Here is a 27452-nt window from a genome sequence, read left to right on the forward strand (position 1 = left end):
GAGTGGTACGTTTGTGTAAGTGATGAGTTTTAAAGAATGTGTAGAGTCTGTGCAATTCTGAAAGATAGCCTTGTATATTCTGTTGTCTTCCTTCTTAGTTATGGTGAGAGCTTCACATACAGTAACAGATTTAGACTTGGATCCGTGAGGGGGTGAATTAACTATTTGGAAATGAGAACAGGCTTTTCAGCTTTGGGTCAGTCCAAAAAATCAAAATCCTAAATGCGTATCTTTAGTACCTTATTTTGAGGATATAAGTGGTGACTTGTACTGTGTGCTTGGTGTCAGGAAAACATGTTCTCTGAACAGTGTCTGGAGGATTATGTTTTAAAATGAACATTGTTCAAGATTATCTGTTTATTTGGGAAGTCGCACTAGTAAGAACATTACTATGTAATGGTTTCTGAAGTCCTTTCTGTGGCACTCAATGCTGTTTAATGTCTCTCAACTCTGTCCCTCTCCAATTTTTTTTAACACAATATCCTTGCTATGTGTTTTTAAGTGGCTGGAGCAGATGCGGTATTTATATCTATACTCTAATGTTAATTGCAGACTTGTTAAGTAATCCAAGATTGCATGTTTGTTTTTAAACAAAATGTTTTGTCAAATATCCTAAACAAAAAGCTTCAGACCCTTGGTCTAGAAGTTTGGGCTGAAAGCTGCTGAAAACAAGACTTCAGTGCTGTATGTATTAAAAGAAAACTAAAAAAATCCCTCAAGCCTCTAAACAAAGCAGTTTCATTTTTAAATTGGCTTACAACAAATGTCAAATGTTGTACCAATGAATCAGTTAGCTCATATAAAACCAAACCTTGTAGTTGATATATCTATCGTTCGAATTGCTTCTTCTTTTAAGAACTAGATGTCTATGGAAGTCTTGAACATGGATGTGCTTTAATGGATGTTGAAATTTAAATCTGAAAGATATATTTTATTTATCTTGTGCGTTCAGCATGAAATAAAAACCTTGTGTAAAACTTCAAACCATGATGAAGACTGACTCAGTCTAGTCTGTATCATCAAGAACTATTTGGTTAGAGAGCTAGATATCTTCCTCCCCTTCCCCCAAAATCTGATTGTTAGAAAAATGAAATCAGAAAGTGGCAATTTACTCACCAAAAAGCCCTTTTTGTGAATGTGGCAAGTTAAAAGGAAGCTTGCTGTTAGGGAACAAACTGTGCCTGTTTTGCCCAGCCCTGCAGTATGAAAACGCACAGGATAATATTAAATATTTATTACAAATACACTGAAATGTCTTGTTCTGCCTACAAACTGGCTGGAGACAGCATCTTGGTGAAAAAAGGTGTCTTGAGAACAGAGCAAACTCAGAATAGGATCTAAGCTATTTAACTTAAAGTTCACTAGAAAATGGCATGGTATTATGTTGGAACTCACACTGCTAGTTTCAAAGCTCTGTTTCACAGCCACATGAACACCTCTAGGAGTCCACTAAAAATTGTCAATGGCAATTTAAAATTAAAATTAATTAAAATTGCCAGCTTCTAATGTGAACTCCAACTACATGACTGAGCAAAATGGCTCTGGTTCTTTAAGGCTATGTGGTAAACACATAGATATGTCCCATGAGTCTTCACTTTTTTTTATTTGACATAGTGTTCTTGGGCATGATCTGTAAATCAGTCTAGTTTACTTCAATAGAATATGCTGTATGCCCTTTCTAAAATAGTTTTTGGCTTCCATGCTGAATAACTCCTTTCTAAGCTTTGAGGGGAGGTGTGGCCAGCTCTCTGTTTGACATACCCAACTGACAGTGATGTTTTTTGGTAACTTCCTGTTTCATTTTACATGGCAACCGTCAGTTTCCTAAGTATTCCCCTAGGTTCTGTATCAAGAAAACTTTGTAAAACACTCCATCTATTAAATAACCTCCACAGTGCTCCCACCTCCTCCTTTTTAAGCCAGTTTCATATTCCAGCAGATTTTTCTGGTAGCTCTTACAATACATTGTGTATTTCAGGTCATGGCTAATAAGTGCAATAGACCTGCAGGTCTCTGCAGTACTTCAGGGGAAAAAATAATTTGGGTTGAGGGATAGGAGTGCACTATTGAATTGAAGGACTTCCAGGTGTGTGCAACCAAAATTATTTCAGCTTTTCAATCCTACCAAATCTTTCAATTAATCATCATTAAAACTGCCTTTTGTGGGGTTGAGTTAGTCTAACTTTCTCAGGGGTAGGATGTGACATAACTGATGTCAGTATCCAACTGCTAAGAACAGGTGAGAAGCGATGTCAATGTTTAACACTGTTTCAGGCATGTGTCTGCTTCAGTAGATGTTTGGATAATACAGTGATGGGGTGGGAGTTGCTTCTAAGTTGCTAAACAGAAAATATTTGAGTATATATTTGATATAGGTCTTCATTTTTATACTTTGCTGTCTGACCATGTCATTGTAAAAGTGTTTCTCCCCATCCCCCACCAGATATATAGCAATTATGTTGCTTAAACAAGGAAAGTTTTTGTTCCTTCATACATTTTCTCCCTGCAATGGAGCATATTTTGGATCCACTTCTGAATTGTCCTCCCACAGGACTACTGACTTGTGCCACTGTAAGGTTCATGTACTTTTAAGTTTGAGTTCCTTTATACTTTTATTTTTTGATCACTGACTCTGTTTTATCTGAATCATTCTGTAGGGCTGCAAGGTTCTCGTTGATGCACGGGACAAACTAGGGATTCCTTGGCAGTACACGGAGAACGAGAAGCATGGAATGTTTTTGATGGCTTTTGAAAACAAATCTGGAATGTCTATAGAGCCTGCTACATTCCAGTTGTATGTACCTGCACTGAGCGCACTCTGGAGGGATTCTGGGATCAAGGAAGCTTTTAGCCGTCGGAGTGAGTATCAGCTGGTAAGTATATTCAACTGTATGGTGATTGAAGTGTTGTAAACGGAGGGTTTTCAGTCTAAATCCAGTTTAAGAACAGATTGCTAAATCCGGTGTGTGGCCATACTACAAGCAAGCTGTGCAATGCTATAAATCTGAGCGTTCTATAGCAGCAGGAATGAGTAGTAATTGGAGCCAAACTGAAAAAAACTATGAGAAAAAGTGGACAAGACTGGATAGACTGGAAGAACAAGAGGAACCAAAAAAATGCAGGAAATGATTGAACAAAACCCCCCCCCAAAACCTGAGCTGCTCAGTTGGGCTGATCATAGCAGGCCACTGATTAATGCACAATTTTTTTTATTTGTCCAGTTTTGCCAACTTGTATTATATTGATGCTGGCAGGCTACTGCTATTTGCAGATCAACTCTTTTGAAGTTAATGTGATCCCTTTCCAAGCTGTTCTTGGATTTTTTTTTCCTTTCCTTTTTTATATCTGCAAGTTGCACTTGAGGCAGCATTTGGATGTCAGCCTAAAAATAAAAACTCTTTTTTTTTTTCCCATTTTCCTTTTAAAACAGACTTCTAGAGTTCAGCAGAAAACTCATTGCATAATATAAAATGCAGGTATGATAAGAAAGCACTTCTGATATTGAACATTTTTGTTTTTGATATGAATGAACATTATATATAATATTTATTTATTTTATGCCTGTTGGAGCAGTTGATGACACCCTTTATTCCCCTGTCTTGTCTTCTCCATTCCTCTTCTCCCCTTCCCCTCCCAGCCCAAATAATGAGGTGGTTGTAGAGGGACTATAGCGTCTTTTGATTGATTTGGGGTTTTTTGGTTGTCGCTAACCTCAAGATGTGGCTACCTATTTGGGTTCAAACAGTGGTATGATAACTAAAATCTGACCAGCCACTGAAGTGGCTTAGCTTCTCTGCTTATATGTTATGTTCCATGTTTCTCACTCTGTAACTTCACATAAAACACTTTTTTTCACTGAAAGATGTTTTGACTTCCTAAAATTGGGCAAAAGAGGGACTTTTATTCTAAGTAATGTTTTCCTTGCTTTGCTGCTATAAATAACATTGTGTTCAAAGAAAGGAATTTAATTCTGTGTGATGGAGAATGTAACTTCTTATGTGAGAATTGCCAGATGCAAAGGTGAGCTCAGTAGCACTGAATTCCAAGTTGGGGCCTCCTCTTACTATATTACACTCTCAGTATTACCCCTCTCCTCAGACAGGAGAAGAAATGCCATTCCATCTCCCCCCTCTGAGCAGCCATAGTGTTTGAGGCTGACAGGACAGGGAGAGAAGCAAAGTCAAGTGCAGAGTTTTAGATTTAAGCAAACATAAAAAGTGGAAATGAACAAGTATTCTAAAGACTCCCTTCTGGGTGCTGCTGTGATCCGAGACATCTTAAAACGTTGGGTTTAAGAGCCTCTCTCTTCCATCCGGTAGGGATTGTAATTCTCCAGATTTGAGATTAGTTTGTGTACTTTTAAGGTCTGGAATGGGAAGCTGTTACTTGTGCAGATTTCCACCCCCACGCTGTCAGTTCATAGTTAAGGAGGAAATAGGCAGTCCAAAATAATCTTAGTTCTTTTACATCCTAGGCACTGACATGTAAAAGTAACAGATATTGTAATGTCATGGAACTGACAGTAATGTAACACTAATAATTTACCTAGACTAAGCATAGCACTAAAACGTATTCTTTGCCTATATCCGAAATTATTTTGTCTTCCCTTGCACTATGCTCTTGTGCTCACAGATGCACAAGTCTGCGATGTTTTTGTTGGTACTTTCATACAAGAAAGCAAAGTGGCTGCTCTTTTTCTAAGGAGTCAAGTTTTTGGCTTAATTTCAATAACTTCCTAAAACATAATATACCATTCTTTATATTCTCATTGTTGCCTGACTCTGGAAAAGCGTTTCTGAAAACTAATTGCATAAATAAACTCTGAAGTTCTTGAAATGGAATGTGCTTGAAGTTTAAGGGCAGGAATTACAGCATTGCTGTGTCTTCCTTTTTTGGCCCTAAAAGGAATAACTGGAATTAATGGAATATCTTATAACAAGATTGAAACAAACATTTCTGTTTAGCTGTGTCTTTTAGTAGTAAGGGTCCATGCCATAGTGTTAAAGCTCTGATTTTTGTGCCATTACATTTAAGATTGTCAGTAGTTACATTATATCCCTTTTCCAGAAATGTTAACTATAACTGTAAAATTGTGCTTTTGCTGAAACATGACTTAAAAATTCTCAGATCAGGAGTGACTCTTTTAAAATAGCTAGAGAGCTTTTTCAATTTAGTAAGTTTTTTTGCATTCCTCAAAGAAAAAGCTGTATATTCTATTTCACTATGTGTGGTAATGCCACAAGGGGTTTTATTTAAAACAAAACAACAAAAACACACAAACAACCAAACCCTTGCCAATATACCTCAGCCCCACCACAACTAATAGTCCTTGGAAATTTGTTTAGGATAAATATTTCCTAGGTATTTTAACAATTTACGAATTAATCTTGTATGTTTTCACCATACCTAAACATCCTTTAATTTGCAGATTGAAGTCTTTCATGCAGGTGTCTGGCTTGCCAGCCTAACTCTGTAAATTATTTTCTTATACTTGCTAACCCTAAATAACTGAGACTGCTTAGACCTAAATGCTTTATGACCACTTGAGCTGTGATAATGGGGTTGGAAACTCACCTCTTGTAAGTGGCTGAAGTTGTTAGTTACAGGAAAAACAACCTTTGACTATTACACTATGACTAAGTATATTGCGGGGGTGGGGGCAGGTGGCAGAGTGGAGAACTGTTACATAGGTCGGATGCTCCCTCCACATCACTGAATAGCAATGAAATTGTATTATATTGGAAAGACGACTTCCTTGATACAAGAAGTTTTCCAAGACTATAAATTAAGGCTGCTTTTGCATTTGCATTTTTGAACTTCAGCTACAAGCTTTAAACAAATGGAAGGCAGAGATGCATGCTAAAGACACCAGATCTCCACCTTTATGTTGAATTCAGTAGTATTTGTAAAATCTAATGCAGAGATTCCCAAACTCTTTTTGCCGAGCTCCTCCGTTCAGAGTCATGTCCCATGCATGGGGAAGGAGAGGGAGGGGTGCCCAGTACCCATAGGAGGGTCCATGGGGGTATTCACCACTGGGAGCTGAGGAAGTGTTCTGCTCCCTGCAGTGGTCAGGTGATCTCAGCTCTTGGGTCCTGGTTCCCTGTCTGTCCTTGTCCCTACCCCCCCGACCCTTTGCAGGGAAAATGACCTGGGCTATGGTCAAGAGGGGAGTGGAGTACTGCCCCCCTCCCCACCCGCTGGACATTGCCCCATCCTGGTCCTTCACTGTGGTCCTGTCTGCTTTCCCTGTGCAGACTCTGTCCAGAAAGGCAAGGGGACAGGGCTCTGCATGCTGAAGGGTTGGGGTGAGCAGGGGGCTGTGTCAGGCAGGAGTATCAGTACTCCTGGGGTGCAGCTTTTGGCTTTTAGTTCTCAGAGTCCCCTCTGGCCTTCCCAGCAAAGGAGGGTGACTGCTGATTGGTGGCTGCAGAAATGGAGGAATGAGATGGGCAGGGAGCTTTGTCCCTTCAGCCAAGACCGCTCAGACAGAGCCCCCTCCAGACTGCCAGCCCTTTAGTGCTGACCTATCAGGCCCTTGTGTTCTCCAGTAAATTCATCAGTGCACCTCATGGGGTTTGGGAACCTCTGTTCTAATGTAACCATGACTTAAATTAGTTATGTAGAAATATATTATATGGATTCTAGGGGAAACAGAACTGTTATGGGCCCCAGAACTATTACTTGGGGATATTTTATATGCAAAGGCATAGATGTAACCTATAGCAGTACAGAATACTACTTGTAACGCAGCCTGCTGTGAATAACATAATTTAAGAAAGGAGACAGCAATTCAAAGTTATCGACTACTGTATAATGCATGATCTGGCACACAGATACAATCGGAATGATGCCTTAAATATAAGAGAATTATAGTTTATTGCGTTAAAGCTTCATAAGTGTACAGTAGGAACTTAGAATTATGAACACCAGAATTATGAACGGACTGGTCAACTACATACCTCGTTTGGAACTGGAAGTATGCAATCAGGCAGCAGCAGAGATAGGGAGTGAGGGGAAGCAAATACAGTACAGTTCTGTTAAACATAAAATACTTAAAGATTTGACAAGGTAAGGAAACTGTTATTGTGCTTGTTTCATTTAAATTAAGATGATGATAGCAACGTTTTTTTCTTTTGCACAGTAAAGTTTCAAAGCTGCATTAAGTCAATGTTCATTTGTAAACTTTTGAAAGAACAACCACAACATCTTGTTCAGAGTTAGGAACAGCTTCCATTCCTGAGGTGTTCATAACTCTGAGGTTCTACTATATGTGGTACATGGAATTAAAATATTCTTAAGGGCATAGGTACTAGTTTCCAGACTGACCCATTACTAGACAAGACCTTTCAAAAATAATCTTGCTGCTTAATAAATGGAATGGTTCTGCTTCTTGTTGGCTCTTAGGGCTATTCATGCCATGCCTAAGCTCATTAGGATGTAGCAAAAGGCTGGTGGCTGAGGTCATGGAGATTGGGAGTAGCTTGTGGTCTGGCTTTTTTGTGTTGAACACCCACAATTTTTCAACAAGCAAATGCTATAAAGTGGAAGGCTTATTTATGACCCCGTATTGTAGATACTAGTTTAGATCTTGTCCACACCTGTGCACTGGTTTGGTTAAATCCCTACGTGGGCACTTAAATTTGTCTAAATAGATGTAAACCAGATTTAACATCTCTGTTGATTTATAGGTCTTGTGTATATGTGAGAGACTGAATTGGTTTGACTAAAGGTGTGACTTTAAACTGACTTGGTTAAATAGAATTATCCACGTAGAAGTTTTGCTCCTTAGTTCTTTTTAAACCAATTACTGATTTAAACTGAAATAAGCCTGATTTTTAATCTTAAGTGAAACAAGTGCCTGTACAATCTCTTGCACCAGTTTAATTTAACTATTTAACACCTAACTGGTACAACTGGATATAAACAGGCCTTAGGGATGCTTGCTTAACGCTGTAAAATATCTTCAGGGTGGTCTTCCAATCAATTTAACACTAAACTTCTTTTGTTTTAAACTTAAGCTCAGTGTAGTAACATTTTGTACAGTCATTATGCAATGTACCTGTCTACAAACCATATTATAGCAGTAGTTCTGCTTCTGAACTGTGTGTGTGTGTAATATATATAAAAGTGATGCATGGATTGACTACCTATAGCTAAAAAAAAATTGAATCTATAGGTGCCTTCCTTTGTAGTGCTAAACTTAATGATTGGTTTAGCACTGGAAAGCCTGGTGAATTAAAATGGCTATTTAACCATAATCTAATATCTGAAATTTTTCTTCACTTAGACTAGAGGAACTGCCTCTAGGCGTTTATCAACGCTTTCTGTTTCATACACAATGCATCCAAGTGCTGCCTGTAAATCCCTGTCTGGGTATTTGAGCCTCTTAGAACTGAGTGGGTGGATTCCACAATAGCAGTATTTTCTTTGCTTCAGTGTCTCTCTCCTAAATCAGGCTAACCAATTTCACTCTCTTCACATCCCGCCCCCCCTCCTCTTCCCCTCCCAAGTTCCTCTGTTCCTTGTATGCAAGCAAGTAGTTTGGGGACAAAAGCTTCATTGTGTATTTGGTTACATTGTCAGGTCGCTGTCCTCATTTTTTTAGCTACAGGAATAAGAATACTTTTGTAATCAGTGTGTGACTCTCTTCACCCCCCCATATTTTCTGTCTGTATTTTTGAAAGGAATACATTTTATCACTACATTATAGATACCCTGTAACGCTTATTCTTTCTGAGGTCTTCTGTGCCACTTCAGATACTTGGATTACATTCCTCCCTGCCAGCAGGTGGAGACAGAATACTTGATTTGCATGGTTACTTTCACAAAGGAGCTTGTTATTACAGAATCATTGGTTGCTTGTCTCTAATACATGGAAGCAAAGAATCTGAGGCTTGGGTGCAATTCCAAGTGCTCTTGTGTAAACAGGAGTTCCATATGTACCAACATCTCAGGGTTGTAGGGCTTCAGTGTTGCAGCCATGACTGCACCCTCTTGGAACAGCACTGGTTCCCAAGTCCATCAGACTGAGTTCTTGGTGACCTCCTGTCCAGCTGAAGGCTCCATTCTGTGTCAAAAAGGCCGTAGGGAAACGCAATGCAAGAATAGTAGCTGTCCCATGGATGCAAGAAAGGGTGGTAGATTTACTCTCACCTCTTCCTATACTGGATATACTCAGTGTGTGTGAGGGGGAAATCATGGCAACTCTCTTAAGCAGCAGTGAGATGGCATAGGCTCAACCCTCTTTCTCCACTTCTCTGAAAGTAAGATTGGCAGCAGATTCCTTTTTTTATCCAGCAGGTCTTGCATCCAAACAACAAGGGATAGAATTTGCAAAAGCTATTTCTTGTGCACGCACTTGCTATTCACTTTAATGTGTCTGGGAGGGGGACTTCTTACCCAACATTGATGCACACAAAAATTGATGTGTGAGCATAGCTCAGCTAAATTAGCTATCTGTATCTTGGTGTTGCTCCATAGCAATGGATACAGTCCTTAACACATGTGGGCCTAATAGGACTTGTTAAGCAAAGAAGAGAGACTACTGTTTGTCAGTATAAATGTGAATTTTATCCCAGGACCCCAGCCCTCTTAAAGATTAGAAAATCTACCTTGATAGATAAAAGGAGCTCAGTTTATTTAACTTAACAAACAAGGTTTAAGAGGTGACTTGATTATGGTCTGTAAGTACCTTCATGAGGAACAAACATTTAGGTTCTTCAGTCTAGCAAAGAAAGGTATAACCTGGCTGAAATTGAAGCTAGACCAATTCAGCCTGCAAAGGAGGTGCAAATTTTTGACAGTGAGAGTAATTAACCATTGGAAGAATTTACCAAGAATTGTGGTGAATTTTTCTATTATTGGCAAGTTTTAAATTGGGAAGAGATGCTCTAGAAATTATTTTGGGGGAGTTCTACAGGAATGCAGACTAGATGATTACAGTGTCTGTTCTGACCTTGGAACCTATGAGAGAGCACCAAGTATTAGCGTTTATATGAAGCAGCAATCCATGAGAGGCATGCATGGAGGGGTTGTGGGGGTTGCAGAGGTAGGAGGAAACTTCCTGCTGTGCTCATGTTCCACTACTACCAATGGGAGTGTTCCATGCAGTTCCTTGTGCAGATAGCTATAAATGATCTAGAACCCCTGAAGTCTTTTTTGGGGGAAGGGGGGCAGTTTGCAGTAGAAGCTCAAGAAAATACTTAAAAACTGTTTTTATAGGTTCCTTTGATATTCCCTGTCTTTGTATGGGACACCTGTGTTTGGAACACTATCTCCCGAAAGGGTTCACTTCATTTACTTGCTGAAAAGACATATATATGTGTGAAATTGCAGCATCATGGGGAAGCTTTGCACAACATCATTTATGTTTCTAACACCACACTTTAGTATCAATGTGGAAGTCCATGGTGTCCCTACAAGCAGCATAAGCTAGTGGTTGAGCACAGTGCTACTAGCCCGAAACATTCTTGTCACTCACTGCCCATGATGTTTTGCAGTTACTAATATTTGTAAAGTTCTGTGTAAGCTGTCTCTTAGCAGCCCTATGTGCTGATGGTTGCATCTTGTGCTCCAGAACCTAAACTTTCACTTAAGTTTGTCTCTGCCTCACATGGCTGGGAAAATAATTTTAAGAATGTGAATCTGCTGTAATATGATGTAGTAGTGTATGCAGACAGCTCTGAAACAATAGTTTTCAGTGATGTAAACTGCCCCTGTTCATTTGAAGGGGCATTAATGCTGAAGTTAAATGTGAGCACTTAACCATTTAACTGCTGATCAAAACATTCCAGTTCCTCCACTTTTGCATATTAAGATCCAAACAAGCTAAATAACAACTTGCTTTGACATCATAGGTGACTGGATCTTGAGTTATGGGTGGACCTTGAGAGAAGTGATACTTTTCTTCTCTGCTTGATCCTGGAATAATGTGAGATGCTCAAAGCCACACAGCAATTAAATGACAGAACCAAGACTTAAAACCCTGGTTTTGGGTGTTCTGTCCCCTAAAGTATTGTACTTGCAGTATCTTTTTGAAAACTTAAAACCTGAGGACTGACACCATGCAAAACAAAACTACAAAATTCTATACAAATTATTGGATAGAGACCATGTAGCGAGGGGGGTCCCCTCCCTCCCGCTCCTGAGACTGGGCATAGGCTAAGGACCCTACAGCCCCGGGCAGAGGCCCGGCCGCCTATCCCCGCCCCTAGGAAGCCAAGGGGCGGGACCGGAAGTGCAAGGCCCCCTCGGCCTGTTCCCGCCCACAGGAAGTCAGGTGGCGTGGACAGGAAGTATGAAACCCCGGTCCAGCCCTCAGTTGAGGGAGGCCGCCGGGGAGAAGCAGACTGGGTGCCCGAGCTCCGCCGCTGGGCCCGGCTTACCCTCGCCTGGTATCCAAGGGTCCTGGCCTGACCTTCCCCGCGGGCCAGCACCCAGAGCGGGGTGCCGCCGCTGGACGCTCGCCTCTGGGAGGCTGGATGCCGTACGCCCGGGAGAGCGCCCGGTACCCCTGAGGATCTGGACCCAAGACCGCCTGGACCCGATTACCCCGAGTGACGTGGGATCCGGGCCGGCCCAACCCCAGCGACACTGAGCGATTTGGATCGGAGCGCACTGACCCCGCGGTCCACCTCGGAGGACTGGACTTGGACGCCCTGCTGCGAGCCAGCGAGAACGATGGTCTGGAATCCAGGTGGAGCCCATGCGAAGGGCGAGGTACCCAGGGAAGGGGAGGTGGAAGCAGCCGGGGGCGGGGCTTTGGGAAAACTTTAACAAAGTTTTCTTTTTTTTTTTTTTCAAGGGCCACAAAGAGGCCCGACCGATTGGTCGTGTGCGTCGGCCGGATCCCACTGACCCTCGTCTGTGTGTTTCGGTGGGACCCCTCTGCTCACCCGGTCAGATTTGTGTTTCGGACCGGATCCCCACTGACTCCTTGCGGCACGCCGCTACTAGGCCCCGGGTTGGAATGCAGTGGAGTGGGAGGCCTTGCGTTCCCCCTGCCACCCCTTTAAGGGTGGCAGACTCCCCCCTTCCTTTGCTGAACTTAGACGCTGCCAATTGTGTGTAGCCTGCCTGCCCCAAGGGCCGGGAGCCTTGGGCTGTGTGTAGCCCTGCCCTGCCCCAAAGGGCCGGAGCCTCTGGACTGTGTGTAGCTCTGCCCTGCCCCAAAGGGCCGGAGCCTCTGGACTGTGTGTAGCCCTGCCCTGCCCCAAAGGGCCGGAGCCTCTAGACTGTGTGTAGCTCTGCCCTGCCCCGAAGGGCCGGAGCCTCTAGACTGATTACTGCTCTGCCCTGTCCCGAAGGGCCAGAGCCCCTAGACTGCGTATTGCTCTGCCCTGCTTCACAGGGCCAGAGCCCCTAACCTGTTGTTCGTTGCCCCATCTTACCTAAGGGCTTGGACTACAGACTCCATTCGCTCAGCCCCTGCGACCCGGGGCTGAGCCGCGGCGAAGGCCGTTACAGACCAACTTTGCATGGTTTTACCATTGTACTTCTACGGTGTGCAATCCTATGTACATTTACAGGATTAAAAGTCACTAAATGAGATCAACAAACTGACTCAACACCAACAGAAACCTCCCCAAGTAGCCTACTCCAAAGCCCTACCAGCATTTACTCTACGACATCAAAAAATGCCTTAAACAGGCCTTGCAACATGTCTTGAAGGTCACCAAAATCCAAGCTCAGGATTGCGGGGGAGTGATCTCCAAAGTTGAGGACTCCCTTGCCACTTCTTTAAGAAATTTCTGCTTAGTATCCCCTTGTCATTTAAACAAAGGAACTCTTAGCTTGAGCATCTCAGTGGACCATAAATGCTGTGGAACATCATGAGGAGAAACCCTGCTTCTAAGGTAGGTAAGACTCAAACCATTTAGGTATTCAAAGAGAAAAATAATCTTTCACTGGAAATCAGTTGGAAGTCCATGTAGATTATGAAACACTAGTGCAATATCCTTCCCTCATGGGGGGAGGCTTGTTTGTTCTCCCAAGGTGGAGCATGTACAACAAAAGCTGCTCCATGAACAGAGCAATTGTGAGATGCCTCCTCTGGTAGATAGAATAGGGATGACAAAGTGACATGTTTCTACCTTTCGCTCTACTTCAGGGTTATCTTCTGCTTGGCTGTTTTATCTATAATTTAAAACATTGGAGAATGGTTGTTAGTGTCCTTTCTCCAATGTTTTAAATTACACTCCAACTGATTGAGGGTTAAAAGCTAACTGTACTAAGTTCTTTGTGAACAAAGACCTTTCTTGTCCCAGAGAACTTCCAGTCTAGGTTTATAGCAACAGCTGGATGAAGTGCAGTTAGCATGGGGATTGGCAGGATGAGGCAAAGAGTAAAAGGAACGTGTTTCTTTATGATAAACATGAACTGCTAATAAGGAACAAATATGGACATGGGAGAGGCTAGAGAGGCTGCTGGGGATAGCCCATGTTTAAATAAAATATGGTATGAGAACCTGTGCCAATGGACTGCTTTGGTTTTCTATATTGTATTTGCCCCTCCCTTCCCCAATCCTTCATCTGTATTCTAATTAAATTGTAAACTCCTCAGGGCAGGGACCATATTTTGGGACTACAAAACACATCTGTTCCAGGCATTTTTATTAGTTTGCGCTGCTTGCAACTTCCAAATTGCTCAGGTTTAGATCTTGTCTGGTTCTGTTCAAATAGCATGGTCTTGGAAGTAAGTAAAAAGCTTCATATTTATAACACTAAATAAATTCTGTAGGAGTGTCTGCTTCTGGCTCTTCAAATGCAAGTGAGTATTCATTTTGAGTTTGGTATGTTCAGCGTGGAAAGTAATTTGATCCCGATTCCATGTTCAGAATTTGTGAGCATAATTTGCATCTTGCATAATGATGGCTGTACTTTGCTCTGAAAATACTTCCTGTCATCAGATCCTTCCTACTGTACATTACCAGTCCTTATCCAGGATTCATTTGTTTGCCTTTGCAGCTCATGTCTAGTGACATTTGACTTTCAGAATTACCTGAACCCCTGTATAGCTTTCTAGCTTAGATTCTGAACCAGTCCTTTCTCTTCCTTTTTCATGTGGCTGCAGTCTTTCACATTTACTAGTGCATATTCCCTTACAACAAACACTTCTGCTGAGGCATGGAATCTTAGATTTTTTAGAATGAAGAATTAACTTGGGATCGTAATTCCTGAGACTGGATTCTCTACTCGTAGCAAAAAGCTCTAATTTTATTCTGCATAAAACCAAGCTACAGTAACAATTTAAGTATTTAAGACAAAAATACAAATTAGTCCTACTGTAAATCTTGCAGGATTTTATTGAGTATAGGGATTTGTTCAGAGTAAGTCCAGCTGTAATTAATCTTTGCGTTCCCATCAAGAAATGCTGGCATATGCTGTGAGAAACAAGGGAGGAAACTTTAGTGAACAGCCTCTCTCTGAGCCAGTACCCAACTGTGGCTAAAATCCACTAGTGTAATCTTCTCTTTAGTGTGCAAGAAAACTCAGATCTGCACAGATCTAAATCCAACCCAGTTGGCTCTTGATTAAGCTCTTTGATGTCCATTTTTAGGAAGGAAGTAAAATAGATCTTCATTTTCAAATCTCTTGTTGAAATAGTTTTTAGAGAGACACCAGTTTCAGGAGTGTATTCTTTCCTCCTGGAGGTCCAACAAAGTATCTTAAAATTTTAAGATGGGATTTGTGTGCCTAGGGAGGTGGATGCACAATTCCCATTGAATTTCAGTGCAAGTTGGTGCCTAAATCCCTAGGCACTTTGTGTTAACCTCCCACTTGATTCCAACATGGGGATTAACTGCACTTATTAGAGGCTTAAACAATCCTAATTTTTTTCACATTAAAAGAAGTGTGCTGATCAGACACCAACAGGAAGTCTGTGTCCTGAAAAAGCTAATTACTTGGGCTCACTAATATGAAAGTGTTATGTTCTTGAATCATTCTCGTGTGAAGTGATAATCATAGAAATGCTGCTAAAGTGGTTGTGGCAAACAAAATCAGTGAACACACAAAACAGCATAGAGTACATCAGTGTCAGCGCTCAGTGTCAGGAATAGAAAATGTTTCCAGAACTCATATGTATCTTCTATTTTGAATTCTTTCAAGAGTTTTCTTTATGGCAGAAACTTCAGTCTTGTTTTTTAAAACTAATATCTTCTTAAACTACTACTGATCAGAAATAGGTCAGAAGATTATAAAGAAGTTGCACTAAGAATGTACTCCTGATTAGACTTTCCATTGATGCAGGTGTGTTGCAGCTTAGTGTCGTGTTGGCATGTCTTCTCCTGTTTGCCTCAGTTTTTGGCATTTCTCCATGCTTGATAACATGAGGTACCAATGCATGCTTAATATTACTCCTGGGAAAATTCCGTGCCAAAAAATTAAATTCTGTGCACAATATTTTAAAATTCTGCAAATTTTGTCAAAATAACCTTATATAATCATGCCAGGTTCAATTATTTTGGTAATTTATTTCAAAATACCTGTCAACTAGTATGTCTGTAACAGTACAGACACACACACAAATTCCCCCAGGATTAAACAGTTAAAGAATCCCCTACGACAACCCAGTACCTGTTTCTCTGCCCTCTACCCCCAGAGCTCAGCTGCAGACCAATCCGAGCACAGACACTTACATCCCTTACCCCACCCCAGACGCCAGCTGTGAGCCTCCCCCCGACCCAGACACTCACACCCTCTGCTGCCCAGAGGGAGAAACAGCCTGATGCTGGATCCTGGGCTTGCATGGCGATTCCTGTACACTGCCCCCTCCGTCCTTCAGGGTGTGCTAGTAACTGCAGCTGCTGGGAACCCTCCAGTTTCCTCCCCCACTCCCTGGCCTTGTCTTCTATTTGTGAGCTGGACTCTGCTGGGTCTAGCAGCCCCTAGTGTCAGCCGACGTCTTTGCAGTCCATTTTTGTGGGGGAGAAAAAAGGATAATGTGCGCACAGAATTATTTCTGTAAAATTCTGCATTGCTCAGTGGTGCAGAATTCCCCCAGATTTTAATTTGAGCAGATGTACTACTAGCTTGATCCAGACATGTATAACATCTCCATTATACAAAGATATAGCTGTTAAACACCTCATTTTAATCTTATCCTCACATGAGGATCTAAAGGCACTTATAGAATATGGTTCATCATGCTATAGTGTTTGTTTGGATGGGGGGTTTTTTTGTCCCCTCCCTCCCTTCAAATAAACCAGGCTGCAGGGTGAAGATGTCAGGCTCAAAGTACTGTTAGCAATTTTAGTTCATTATCTTTTGCTGCTTCCACTTCATGGGTTCTCAAGGCATTTTCATTGCTCCCGGATGTAGTTCTGCAGGACCCTCTGATTTGTGAAACGAGTTCCCTTAAAGCAGTTCACCTTCACTGTTCCTTTAGTTACATAAGTATTACTTCATTTGCCTGGCCTTCATCTTTCAGATTACCAAACAAACAAAACTAATTTACTCCAATTTATGAAAAGCATTTTCCTGTTTAATGTGCTCCTATTCAATTCATGTAATTGTGTTGCTGGTTAACTTTCAAAGGGCCTATACAGTTAATCTGATTCATTTTTAACTGGATACATAACTTTGTGGTGTCAGTTTTGCTACAGTAATTCCTACTCTCAATTAATCTTGCTGTATGCACATAAAATAGCACAGAGTATTTCTGCTTCAAAAATGTTTTAATTCTTTGGCAGGCTTTATTGTCCAAATCTTGTTTGTATTACTTGGTCTTTTGCCGTTTCATGGATTCTAAGATTTTAGTACCATGTTTCCCTGAACGCCTATTTTGGCTACTGAAGAATGACTGCATATAATCTGTGGGCAAGTTTCAAAGGCTGACTGTACATCAGCTATACACCGAATGAAGTAGCTATTATCAGCATATGGACAAAGCTCTAGATTTTAGTGAACAGAACTGAATGGTGGCTGGAATTGTAGTCAAACCCAGCTCCACAGTTGCATTCCAAAATGTTCCAAGTTTGTGAGTTGAGGGCTTGTCATCTGTACACTGATTTTATACACTTAACTATGGTAAATCGGCATTCTTTTGTAAATGGTCACTTGCTGTCATGCATGGGGATTTGAGGTTCAACCCTGTCAGTGGGAGGCTGGATCTGGGTGCCAGAGGAGTGATACTGGCAAGGCTCAGGCTCTAGATGTTGGTTGTTAGCTATGGGGAGGGAGTGGGTTGAGTGGTAGGTTACTTTGCTTCAAGCTGAATTGTTGGAGGGAGCTACAGAGGCTTGAAGACTAAGCCTCCTGCCTCCTTTCATTTCAAAGACCCTCATAAGAGCTTCTAAAATTTTAATCCCTTCAGAAGAGCTCTTGTTCTGGGAATGATGGTGCTGTGAATGTAAACTACTGAAAGCTGCTTTGGAAGGAAAAAATGTATTCCGTGACACATTCCTTTAGCAGAGTTAAGGTTGCCCACTGGCATCTCATTCCCTTCTAGAACATCAAGTTCAGCAAACCTTAAATTTTAGAAAAGCATGAGATTCAAATTTAACTATCCCTTGAGCTGGCAGAGAGAGAGAGAGTGTGTGTGTATGAGAGAGAGAGAGACCCTCTCCCTGACCCCTGTGTGTATGATCAAAGGAAAGAGGTACATTATGTACCTTGAGAGTATACTACTTTACAGGGCCATGTTGTGACAGTAGTGGGCACAGGGTTGTCTTACCTTAGGGATTGTCAGCAGTTAGGCTGGGTGCTGAGTGTGGTCTGAAGTTTAATGAAGCGTAAATGAAAGTGTAATGTTCGATAGCATCAGGCGCATTGGGATGATGAAGAGAGAAAAAATACCACAGCTGCTAAATTTTACAGTGAAGTGGCTTAACTGCCTGAGTATAGAACAGGTGTAGGTAACTCCTGTTCTGGACAGTGCAAAGGTAAGTGGGAGCATGGGGGTGGAGTTAAGGTGGTATACCTTCACTCTGTATTCCCTGCTTTTCCAAAGTTTTTGAAGTGTGCTAAACTCAATGTTCTGGAATAGTATGAAATACCATTGGGCAACCTTAATTCTGTGTTAATGGAGGCTTTTGTCATGCATTTTTTTTGTTTTTTAGTAGTAAGACAACTGTTTTTAGTAGGAGTTAGTATCATGGAGGTGGTATATTTATGTAGGCTTCCAGTTGAGATGCAACAACGGCCAGGTAACTAGAATGCTACTTACCAAGAAGCAAAACATCATCATCCCCATTGTACAGCTGGAGAAACTGAAGCACAAACAGATGAAGTGACTTGACTCTGCCACTGGCCTGCAAGGTGACCTGGGTGACAAATAGAGCCCAGGTTTTCTGAGTAACAGTCCACTCTTTTTCTCTACAATGAAACACTGTTGATATGTGATTCCTAAGTGTCCCCTGCCCCCAAACAAACTTTATCATGGAACGGGGATATTGTTGTCTGTATGTAGTTGCTAATAGGGCTGGTGAGAGAATCCAGACATGGTCTAAGTCCAAAAAGTTGACAGTTTTATTATGTGGTCATGACAGTAAATTCAAGCTCATAGTGTCTTACTCTACTCTCACACCTGCACTACCACTTGCAGCTCACCCTCCCCTTGTCCCATTAAGCCATTATAACTTTAGAAGTCAGGTGCACCTCCCAAAAGTTGGTAGAATCTGTGAACTTTAGGAAAAGTTTTTGGTAGGGGAGGCATATCTTGGAAATATTTTCTCCAAATTACCCAGAATTTGGATCACTAACCCTACGACATATCCCCATTTTGAGTAACCATGCAGATTATAGAGCACTTAGTCAATCTTTAAACAGAGAGAAATTCTTAATTGGGTGTTGGTTGAGAAATGTGCTTAACAAACAGTTTCCTTGGAAAATGCCAATTCATTGAGGGAAAATGTTTTACTATCTCTATTAATAGGCAGCAGGTTTAAAACAAATAAAAGGAAGTTCTTCTTCACGTAGCACACAGTCAATTTGTGCAACTCCTTACCTGAGGAGGTTGTGAAGGCTAGGACTATAACAGCATTTAAAAGGGAACTGGATAAATTCATGGTGGTTAAGTCCATAAATGGCTATTAGCCATGATGGGTAAGGAATGGTGTCCCTAGACTGTTTGTCAGAGGATGGAGATGGATGGCAGGAGAGAGATCATTTGATCATTGCCTGTTAGGTTCACTCCCTCTGGGGCACCTGGCATTGGCCACTGTTGGTAGACAGGATACTGGGCTAGATGGACCTTTGGTCTGACCCGGTATGGCTGTTCTTATGTACATTATGTATTGCAGATTCCACTAAACTTTCACTGAAACCTGAAGGTGTTCCAGGTCCACAGCTCCATGGCAAGAACCTGCTGGTGCTCTTGGGGTTGCTAGGCTCCTCGCTGGAGTTGGAGATTTGTGGGCTATCAGGTTCCCTGCCCTAGAACTGGAAGCCTGGAAGTCCTAGTACCAGCTTCCTGTGTCCACAGCTCAGGGACCCCCACCATGCAGGCTGTTTCAGGATTATGATGTGCTAGGAAAATTACCTTTTAGAAAGGAGACCTTTTTTTTTTTTTTAAGGAAGGATAGACACACATTGGAGTGAAGAGGCTCTGCATGTCCATCTGCAGTATAGAAGGCTCAGAGGTGAGAAGGGGTCCGTTCATCTCAGCGTTCCTAGCTGAATGAGATCACCTTGGTGGAGATGAATACAGCCTGAAACAATCACTCTGAGAAGTGTGAACTGCTCCATTCATGTCAGTAGGTGTTCCCATTCTCAGTGCTGGAGACCCTGTAATATGCAGCAAGCATGCCCGTTCTCAACTCCTCATGCCAGTCTCAGCAGTGTGTGCTTGGTGCCTGCTCCCAGAATATATTTTCTCAGGTCCCAGTCCAGACATTCAGGGTTTCCCCAGATACTAGCTCACAAGGGAGGTAGGGAGAGGGGCTCACACTCTCCCTAGTGGGACAAGACCCCCATCCCACAAGATGGGGCTGAGAGGTTGACATCCCTAGAGGGGCATGCCCTCCCAAATCCTGGTTTAACTGAGAGGTGACAGCAGGAGGGGCTCAGACCCTCAAGGGACAGGCATTTCCAGCTCACACAAAGGGGTAGGGAGAGGGACTTTGCCCCCTCCTCCCAAGATCATGGTATACACATGAGAGGAGAGAATGTGGGACTGACAGGTTCCCCAGCCCAATTCTTTTCACATGCCTGGCACCTACCTCTTCACCTCAACCCCCTCTCCTCCTCTGTCACCCACATGCGTTTATCCACCGCTCCTTGCTGCAGTCCCAAACCCCTCTTCTCCTCTGCTTCCTAATTCCCACTGTCCTCCCAGAAAACATTTGCATATATTTGTTGTTTTCACGTTTAGTTTGAAAGCCTTCTGAATCTTCTATTATAAAATCTTATTCCCCCTCCCTCAACCCAAAAAAACAAACCTAATGATAAATGCACAGTCTAGCAAGTTGCCTCCTTTTTAAATTTCAGATTTCTCCCCTGAGTTCAATTTAAACTTGTAGTGCCTGGTTGGTGCCTAGATTTGATGGCCATAGCATTCCCTCAAAGCTGCTGGGTCCTGTGACTCTTAAGGTAAATCTATACTGCAATAAAATACCTGCAGTTCTGAGTTTGGGTCAGCTGACTCAGGCTCGTGAGACTTGGGCTGCAGGGCTAAAAATTGCAGTATAGGCATTTGGGCTTGGGCTGAAGCTAAACTATTTTTGAATACTGTTTTCAGTTTTGCTCCTCCAAAGTTAGCGGGTGCCATGCACTAGCTGAGGTAAATATCTAGCGATTAAGACATTTTGTCCAGGGTCAGAGCTATAGTTTGATCTCTAATTCTGCACAAAAAAATCCCAGAATTTCCAGCCTTTTAAGAAAAACTGTATCTTGGGAACCTGTGGTCAAAATGACTCCAAATTTTGATCACTAGCGATAACTGCCACTCCGTGAGGTACAGCAAGTTTCTGTGCAATCCGAATAACCATGTGGACTTCAGAGCATGTAAAAGTCAGCCTTTAAACATAAACCTTAGTGTACACCAGGATCATAGTGGAGCTATTCTGCTATAATCTTGACTGAGTTAAGGCTGGGAGTTTTCAAAGGAGCTAGGTGTCAAAATCCCACTGAATTTTAATGGGTTTTGGGTATTGAACTCACTTGGGCTCCTTTGAAAAGGCGAGCCTGACGTAGGCTAGAAAGACGAAACGAAGAATAAACGTTAGATGTAAACAAACTCGTAAACAAAAAGGATCTCTCATGCAAATACTTAAGTTTTTATTACTAACTAGCATATCAGTTTGTAAATGCTTATTTTCTAATGAGAACAGATGTTTGAAACTCTTACAAGGGTCAGGGCAACGTCAGTGATGACTGACTGCACTGAAAGTGTGCTATGTGCTTCAGACACAAGACAGGCCCTGTCCTAAAGAGTTTATAATCTTTACAGACACTACACAAGTGGGAGTGAAACGTTAATCATTTTCCTAGTTTCATCTATTGTGTTTCTGCCAGCTATCAAACTGATCTTTCTGTACAATTTCTGTTACCGATATCCTCACTAACCCCCCCGCTTTGTTACACTCTAACATATATGCTCTGCTGCGTGTAGAAATAACTCCTACTTCACCCCAGCATTCAACCCAGCCTCATCTTAATACCCCACCACATCTCACTCAAGGCAGTTACTGCCTTTGCCATCCACAAATCCCTTTTCTCAGGGCACATCTTCACTGGCCACGTAGGATCTAAAAAACCCACCTCCATGAGGGGAATAGCTCCCAGCGCTGGTGCACTGTCTACACTGTCACTTTACAGTACTGAAATTTGCAGTGCTCAGGGGGGTGTTTTTTCACACTTCTGAGCGAGAAAGTTGCAGTACGGTAAAGTGCCAGTGTAGACAAGCCCTCACCTTTTCTCAAATCCTTCCTCTCCCCGTTACAGTGGTGAAATAAGTAGCTAATAGAATCATGGAAATATAGGGCTGGAGGGACCTCAAGAATGCATCATGCCCAGTCCCCTGCAGGACCAAGTAAACCTAGACCATCCGAATAGGTGTTTGTCCGACCTTTTCTTAAAAAGCTCCAGTGATATGGAGTCCACAACCTCCTTTGGAAGCCTATTAACTACCCTTATAGTTAGAAACATTTTCCTGATATCTAACCTAAATCTCCTTGCTGTGTTACTACTTGTCCTACCTTCAGTGGACACAGAGAACAATTCATCACTGTTCCCTTTGTAACAGTCCTTAATATATCAGGTCCCCTATCATTTTCTTTTCTCAAGACTAAACATGGCCAATTTTTTTAAAACTTTTTTCCTCATAGGTCAGATTTTTCTTAACCTTTTTTATCACTTTGGTGGTGTCTGTCTGGACTCAAATTTGTTCACATCTTCATAAAGCGTAGCACCCAGATGTGGAAACACTATTCCAGCAGAGGCCCCACCAGTGTGAAGTAGAGAGAGACCATTACCTATTGTGTCTTTCAAATACTTCCATTAATATTTTCTGGTGTTTTAAAAAACCTCAGCTGCCTTCATGTCCCCAGTCATTAGCTCTCCTTCCCTGCTAAGTAGAGGATACTTTCCTTCATCTGTTTCTTGTACCTAATGTATTTAAAGAACCTCTTTATCACCTCTTATGATCCTTGCTAGGCGTTGCTCATTTTGTGCCTTAGCCTTTCTGATTTTGTCCCTACATGCTTGTGCTATGCTTTTGTACTCCTCAGCAATTTGTCCATGTTTCCACTTTTTGTAAGATTCCTTTTTGACTTTCATGTCACTAAAAAGCTCCTGGTGAAGCCATATCAGCCTCTTGTTGTTCTTACTTTTCCTTCACATGGAGATCGTTTGCAGTTGTTCCTTTAATATTGTCTCCTTGAGAAACTGCCAGCTGTCCTGGCTGAGCAACTTTTCCCTTAGATTTTCCTCCCTCAGGACCTTATCTGATGCTTTTTTTGAAGTCCATTGACCCAATCTTGCTGCTCTCCCTCTTTTCTTTCCTTAAAATCATGAAATCTGTCACTTCATCTAAATTGCCTTCCAACTTCAGTTTCACTATCAATTTCTCCGTGTTGATCAGTATCAAGTCTAAAATGTCCTCCTGATTACTTCTTCCACTTTCTGAAACAAAAAGGTGTCTCAATATATTTCAAGAACTATTTTGTGTTTTGTCATAATATTTTCCCAACAGATATCTGGGTATTTAGCCCCCCGTTACTAGCAGGTCTTTTGTTTTTGGGTGTTTCTCTTGTTTGTGCTAGAAATACCTCCATCTCCTCTTCCTGATTTGGTGGTACGTAGGAGATCCCCTATTTTTTACTCACTTCTGTTACCCAGATATTCTCCACTGGACTCCACATGGTCTGCCTCACCACCTACTGGACCTCAGCAGTATGTTTGTTTTTGATGTATAATGCAACAAATCCTCCCTTTTTCTTCTGCCTGTCCTTCCTCAGCAAGCGATGCCCGGCTATACCAATATTCCAGTGATGAAACTTATCCCATGAAGTCTCTTTGATGTCAGTTAAGTCATAATTTAAGTACATTCAGGTAGCGTCTGTATCAGTACTGTGAGGATGCGCTCGATTGTAAAGGCTTTGCTGATTTCACTATCCCTGGTCTGCCTCCTGGAGAAACTGAAGTTTCTGGAATAGAGTCATGGGAGCTTGTGGTTCAGGGCTCTTGCCTCATGGTATTCAATGGTAAGGAGGTTTTGGACTCCTGCTCTCCCAGACAGGTTCCCTGCCTCAACTCCTGGACATAGAGGAAACCTGGCAGATGGCTTGTAATCTCATCACTTTTTTGAGAGTTAGGGTTTTCCCTTTAAAATGGTGAAGAGGATGGGTATAATTTTTCTGCCAAAAATATTTTGTGAGATGTTTCCATGCTGTTACAAGTTGTCCAGATGATTATTAAACCCAGCGGAGAGAGCAGAACTGCTAAGATGTCACTGTCCTGTAAGGAGTATACTAAACTCCACAGGCTATTAGTTGACATCCCAAAAAGGAGCAAAAGTAACTTGGGGAATATTCATTAGTATAAAGGTAGAAATGGGGCAAAATCTCTCTTTTCTTTGCTTCCTACGAGTTTTTCAGCTATGCTTAAAGAAAAGAGGCTATGTGAAGTAAACTTAATTCACTCTATTTACTTAGCATTTTGAAAAAAAGCTCTTGGAAACATCATGCAAGATTTTCTGTTTGAGAAAGTGGAAAACATGTTGCTTGAGAAGTAATTTATTGACACCTTTCAAATGTCTCCTCTGTGTACAACACAGATTCCTGCAGTTCAGACTGTGGTGGACTTGTGCTTCACTTGGCTTCACTCCCGAACAAACCATTGGTGTTTGTCCTAAGAAAGTCTGCTCCCCCATTCCACCTCCAAAGCCTCTTCATTCCACTCACTTTCATGATACTCAATTCTTCTTGGAAAATAATTCAGTAAAATCTCAGATTGAATAAATTGAGTTTTAATGATATATATTTTTCCTATGTATTTCTAGCTTAAAATAGTGAACTGCCAAGACTTTAACCTGCTTGGTTAAAGAAGCAGATGGTGCTGTATTCATATTTCATCTATTCTCAAAGTTCCTTTCTCCAATTTTGTTCTAAGTCTTTTTTGCAGCGTTTGGTACGTGTAAAGCAAATGAGTCTCAGAATAAATAACACAGAAGCTTTTTGGTTGGATGTCATTTGTAAATATTGGCCATTGTTCCATTCATAATTCCTTTTTTAATGAATAGCACTTCATGGTAGTATGTTTGAGTGATTAGTCCGTTCACTATAGAACTGAAATAATCTGACAAGCCCTTGCTGTTGTGACCAGAATTCACTGTCTGAATTAATTTAGTACCTGAACTTAAAGGTGCTACTACAGCACTTGCTTTAGTACCTGATGGGCTGAAACTGAAACAGTTGTAAATCTGTACTTTATTTCCTAGCAACAATTGCCTTCAGGGTTTTGAGTGCATGAATTTTGTGGAGTGGTGGGGCAGGAGAGTGAGCGTATGTAGAATAACAGTCCTGAATCTTTTTCATGATGAAGAAACAGTTTTCAAACTAAAAAATTGGAAAGCTTGATCAAGTTACTTGAATTCTGCATACTAAAGAAATGGTTTAAATCATCAATAGTATTAAGTTTTTCAAGGAAGCAAGTGTTGGAAACTTTTTTTAGAAAGCAACAAACTTGAAGCATCGTGTGCAATGGAGGAAGGATGACTAAGAGCCCTTGGACACTATAATCAGTGTCACTGATTACAACATGGTTTTCAAGGGACTACCTAGATATCGCAGTAAAAAGAAAACTAGAAATTGTGAACAGGGAACCACAGAAGTCTGTTTCAAATCACTTGAGGCTTTTGAGGGGGAAAATATAAAGCCATCCCCCCCCCCCCCCCCAACCAAATTGAGACTTAATACTAATCAAAGCATAAGTAAGGAATAAATGAAAATCAGGTCTGGGTGATATACATCTCATAGTATCAAGTATAGTGGCTAGCAAACGTGGTGAAATTCTGGTATCTGGAGGAGTTATTGGAGAAGCAAGCATGATAGCAGTTTTCAAAATAAGTCAACTCTTGTAATTTAAACTGACCAGTTGGGTTGTATATGCAAAGGGAGCTGGGGTTCCTTTCTACAACTAGTGAGATGCTACTGGGATTACAGTAGTTAACTGTAGATACCATTGTCAAATAGACACAGAATAGATTGAAGAACAGTCAAAAGCTTACCATGCCACAGGGATTTTCATCTGAAGAGACTGAAAATGAAACTCTGTATAGGTTGGCCAAGTGATTAATTGAGGGGGATGAAGGGATATAGGGTAAAACTTTCAAAAGTGACTTAGGTGCCTAAGTTTCACAGACAGTCAATGAGGCTTAGACACGTTTGAAAACTTTTTTAAAAGTATTTGAATGATGTAAATACTGAAGGAGATGAATTCTTTAGAATAGTACAACAGCATAAATAGGACTAAGAGTGCAGTTAACAAAGAAAAATATAAGTGGAATGTCCAACTCAAAATCTAATGGACTTCAGATAGTGCACCTGCCCCTAAAATTTTGGCTTCACAATAACATCACTTTTTAATGACAGAATTTTTCCCTTATACAAACAAGGGAAATCGAGTATACAAGGAAAGCAGTAAAACTCGCTTAAAAAAATGCTCTTATAGCTACAAAGTGAGAGAGACTTCTCTCCAGTCTTTGTTATAGTAACCGTAGGCACGAATGCTAAATATAGTGAAACATTCAGCCATGTTTCTTTAAATTGATGGTATTCTTTAAAAACTGGATAAGAGAAAATACTGGGGGAATATGATTGCATTGGTGTAGAGGTAGACTAGATAAGATTCTGTGAAATACTCAGGGATGTGCACGTTGCAAGTAATTTGAAAGCATTTTACTTGCCATCTGGCCTTCTGCCATGGAAAGGTCCAAACTCGAACTTCTCTCATGGCTGGTGTTAACTGTTTCTCGGTCCATAAGAAAGAGAGTTGACCCTGGATATTTATTTCACATCCCTTTGTCTAATGAAACAGTTTGAAAGGGAAACTGATTAGTAAGCTTTGTTGCTGTGATTTGTTTGATCTCCAAGTCAAGAGCAGTCTATATTAAGACCCTCTTTTCTATCTTAAATTCATCTATCTTTACAGTGTCATAATAAATAATAATAGGATATCTCCATTAATTATTATCTCCTAGAACTGGAAGGGACCTTGAAAGGGAACTGGAAGCCCCCTGCCTTCACTAGCAGGACCAAGTACTGATTTTTCCCCAGATTCTTAAATGGCTCCCTCAAGGATTGAACTCACAATCCTGGGTTTAGCAGGCCAATGCTCAAACCACTGAGCTGTCCCTCATCTGGAGGCATGCAAGTGTGTAGACTTTGTATGCAATGGCTAAAAACTGGAACCTAAAGTATGGGATCGGGTTTCCTTTCATAACCTTATTATGCATGGTTCTTGATACTCTGTGAAAGCAATTAATTGCTTTCACAAATTTCTGAAGCCGTAGGTGGAGTTGCCTGTTTTTGCTTGGCAGCTGTCCATTAGGAATAATTCAGACTTACTCGCCAATCATTAACCTAGGTCTAGGATACACCCTCTGAGTCAGATCTGGGGTGTTTTTATTTTAGCTGCAGTAAAGTTGCTGCTTTCAATTGCTCCCTCTCTGTGCTTAGTTGGCTGTTTGTCAGTGTCACTTAGAATCAAAAGTTGGGTTGGCATGTACGGCTCAAATCCACAGAGAACCTCCAGTGCTTCCGAAAAAGGGTTCTTATGGCAATTGCAGACAATGTGTTTGCTCAGATAGTTGGCAAGGCAACAGGAAGGAATCTTTTAATGGGATACTTATGACTAGGCCTCTAGTCTGTACCAGGTTGAGTGGATGAACTAGGCACGCTGCTGATGTTGGATACAGTAATGAGGCATTAGTGTGTCCAAAACAATTTCACCTCTCCCACACACACACCGGATATGTAGTCTCCTCACACCCAAAACTGTCTGTGGTGTTAA

General features: G+C 41.5%; 1 protein-coding gene across 1 annotated transcript in view; it reads left to right on the forward strand.

Moving 5' to 3' along the window:
* GNA12 (G protein subunit alpha 12) overlaps nucleotides 1-27452 on the forward strand; it is a 62843-nt gene that overhangs the window by 14838 nt on the left and 20553 nt on the right. Inside the window, exon 2 of the mRNA XM_032766155.2 lies at nucleotides 2658-2873. Coding sequence (XP_032622046.1) covers nucleotides 2658-2873 — 216 coding nt within the window. The remainder of the gene's footprint in view (nucleotides 1-2657; nucleotides 2874-27452) is intronic.

This window comes from Chelonoidis abingdonii, chromosome 9, assembly GCF_003597395.2.
Source record: "Chelonoidis abingdonii isolate Lonesome George chromosome 9, CheloAbing_2.0, whole genome shotgun sequence".
In the NCBI taxonomy this organism is placed as follows: Eukaryota; Metazoa; Chordata; order Testudines; family Testudinidae; genus Chelonoidis; species Chelonoidis abingdonii.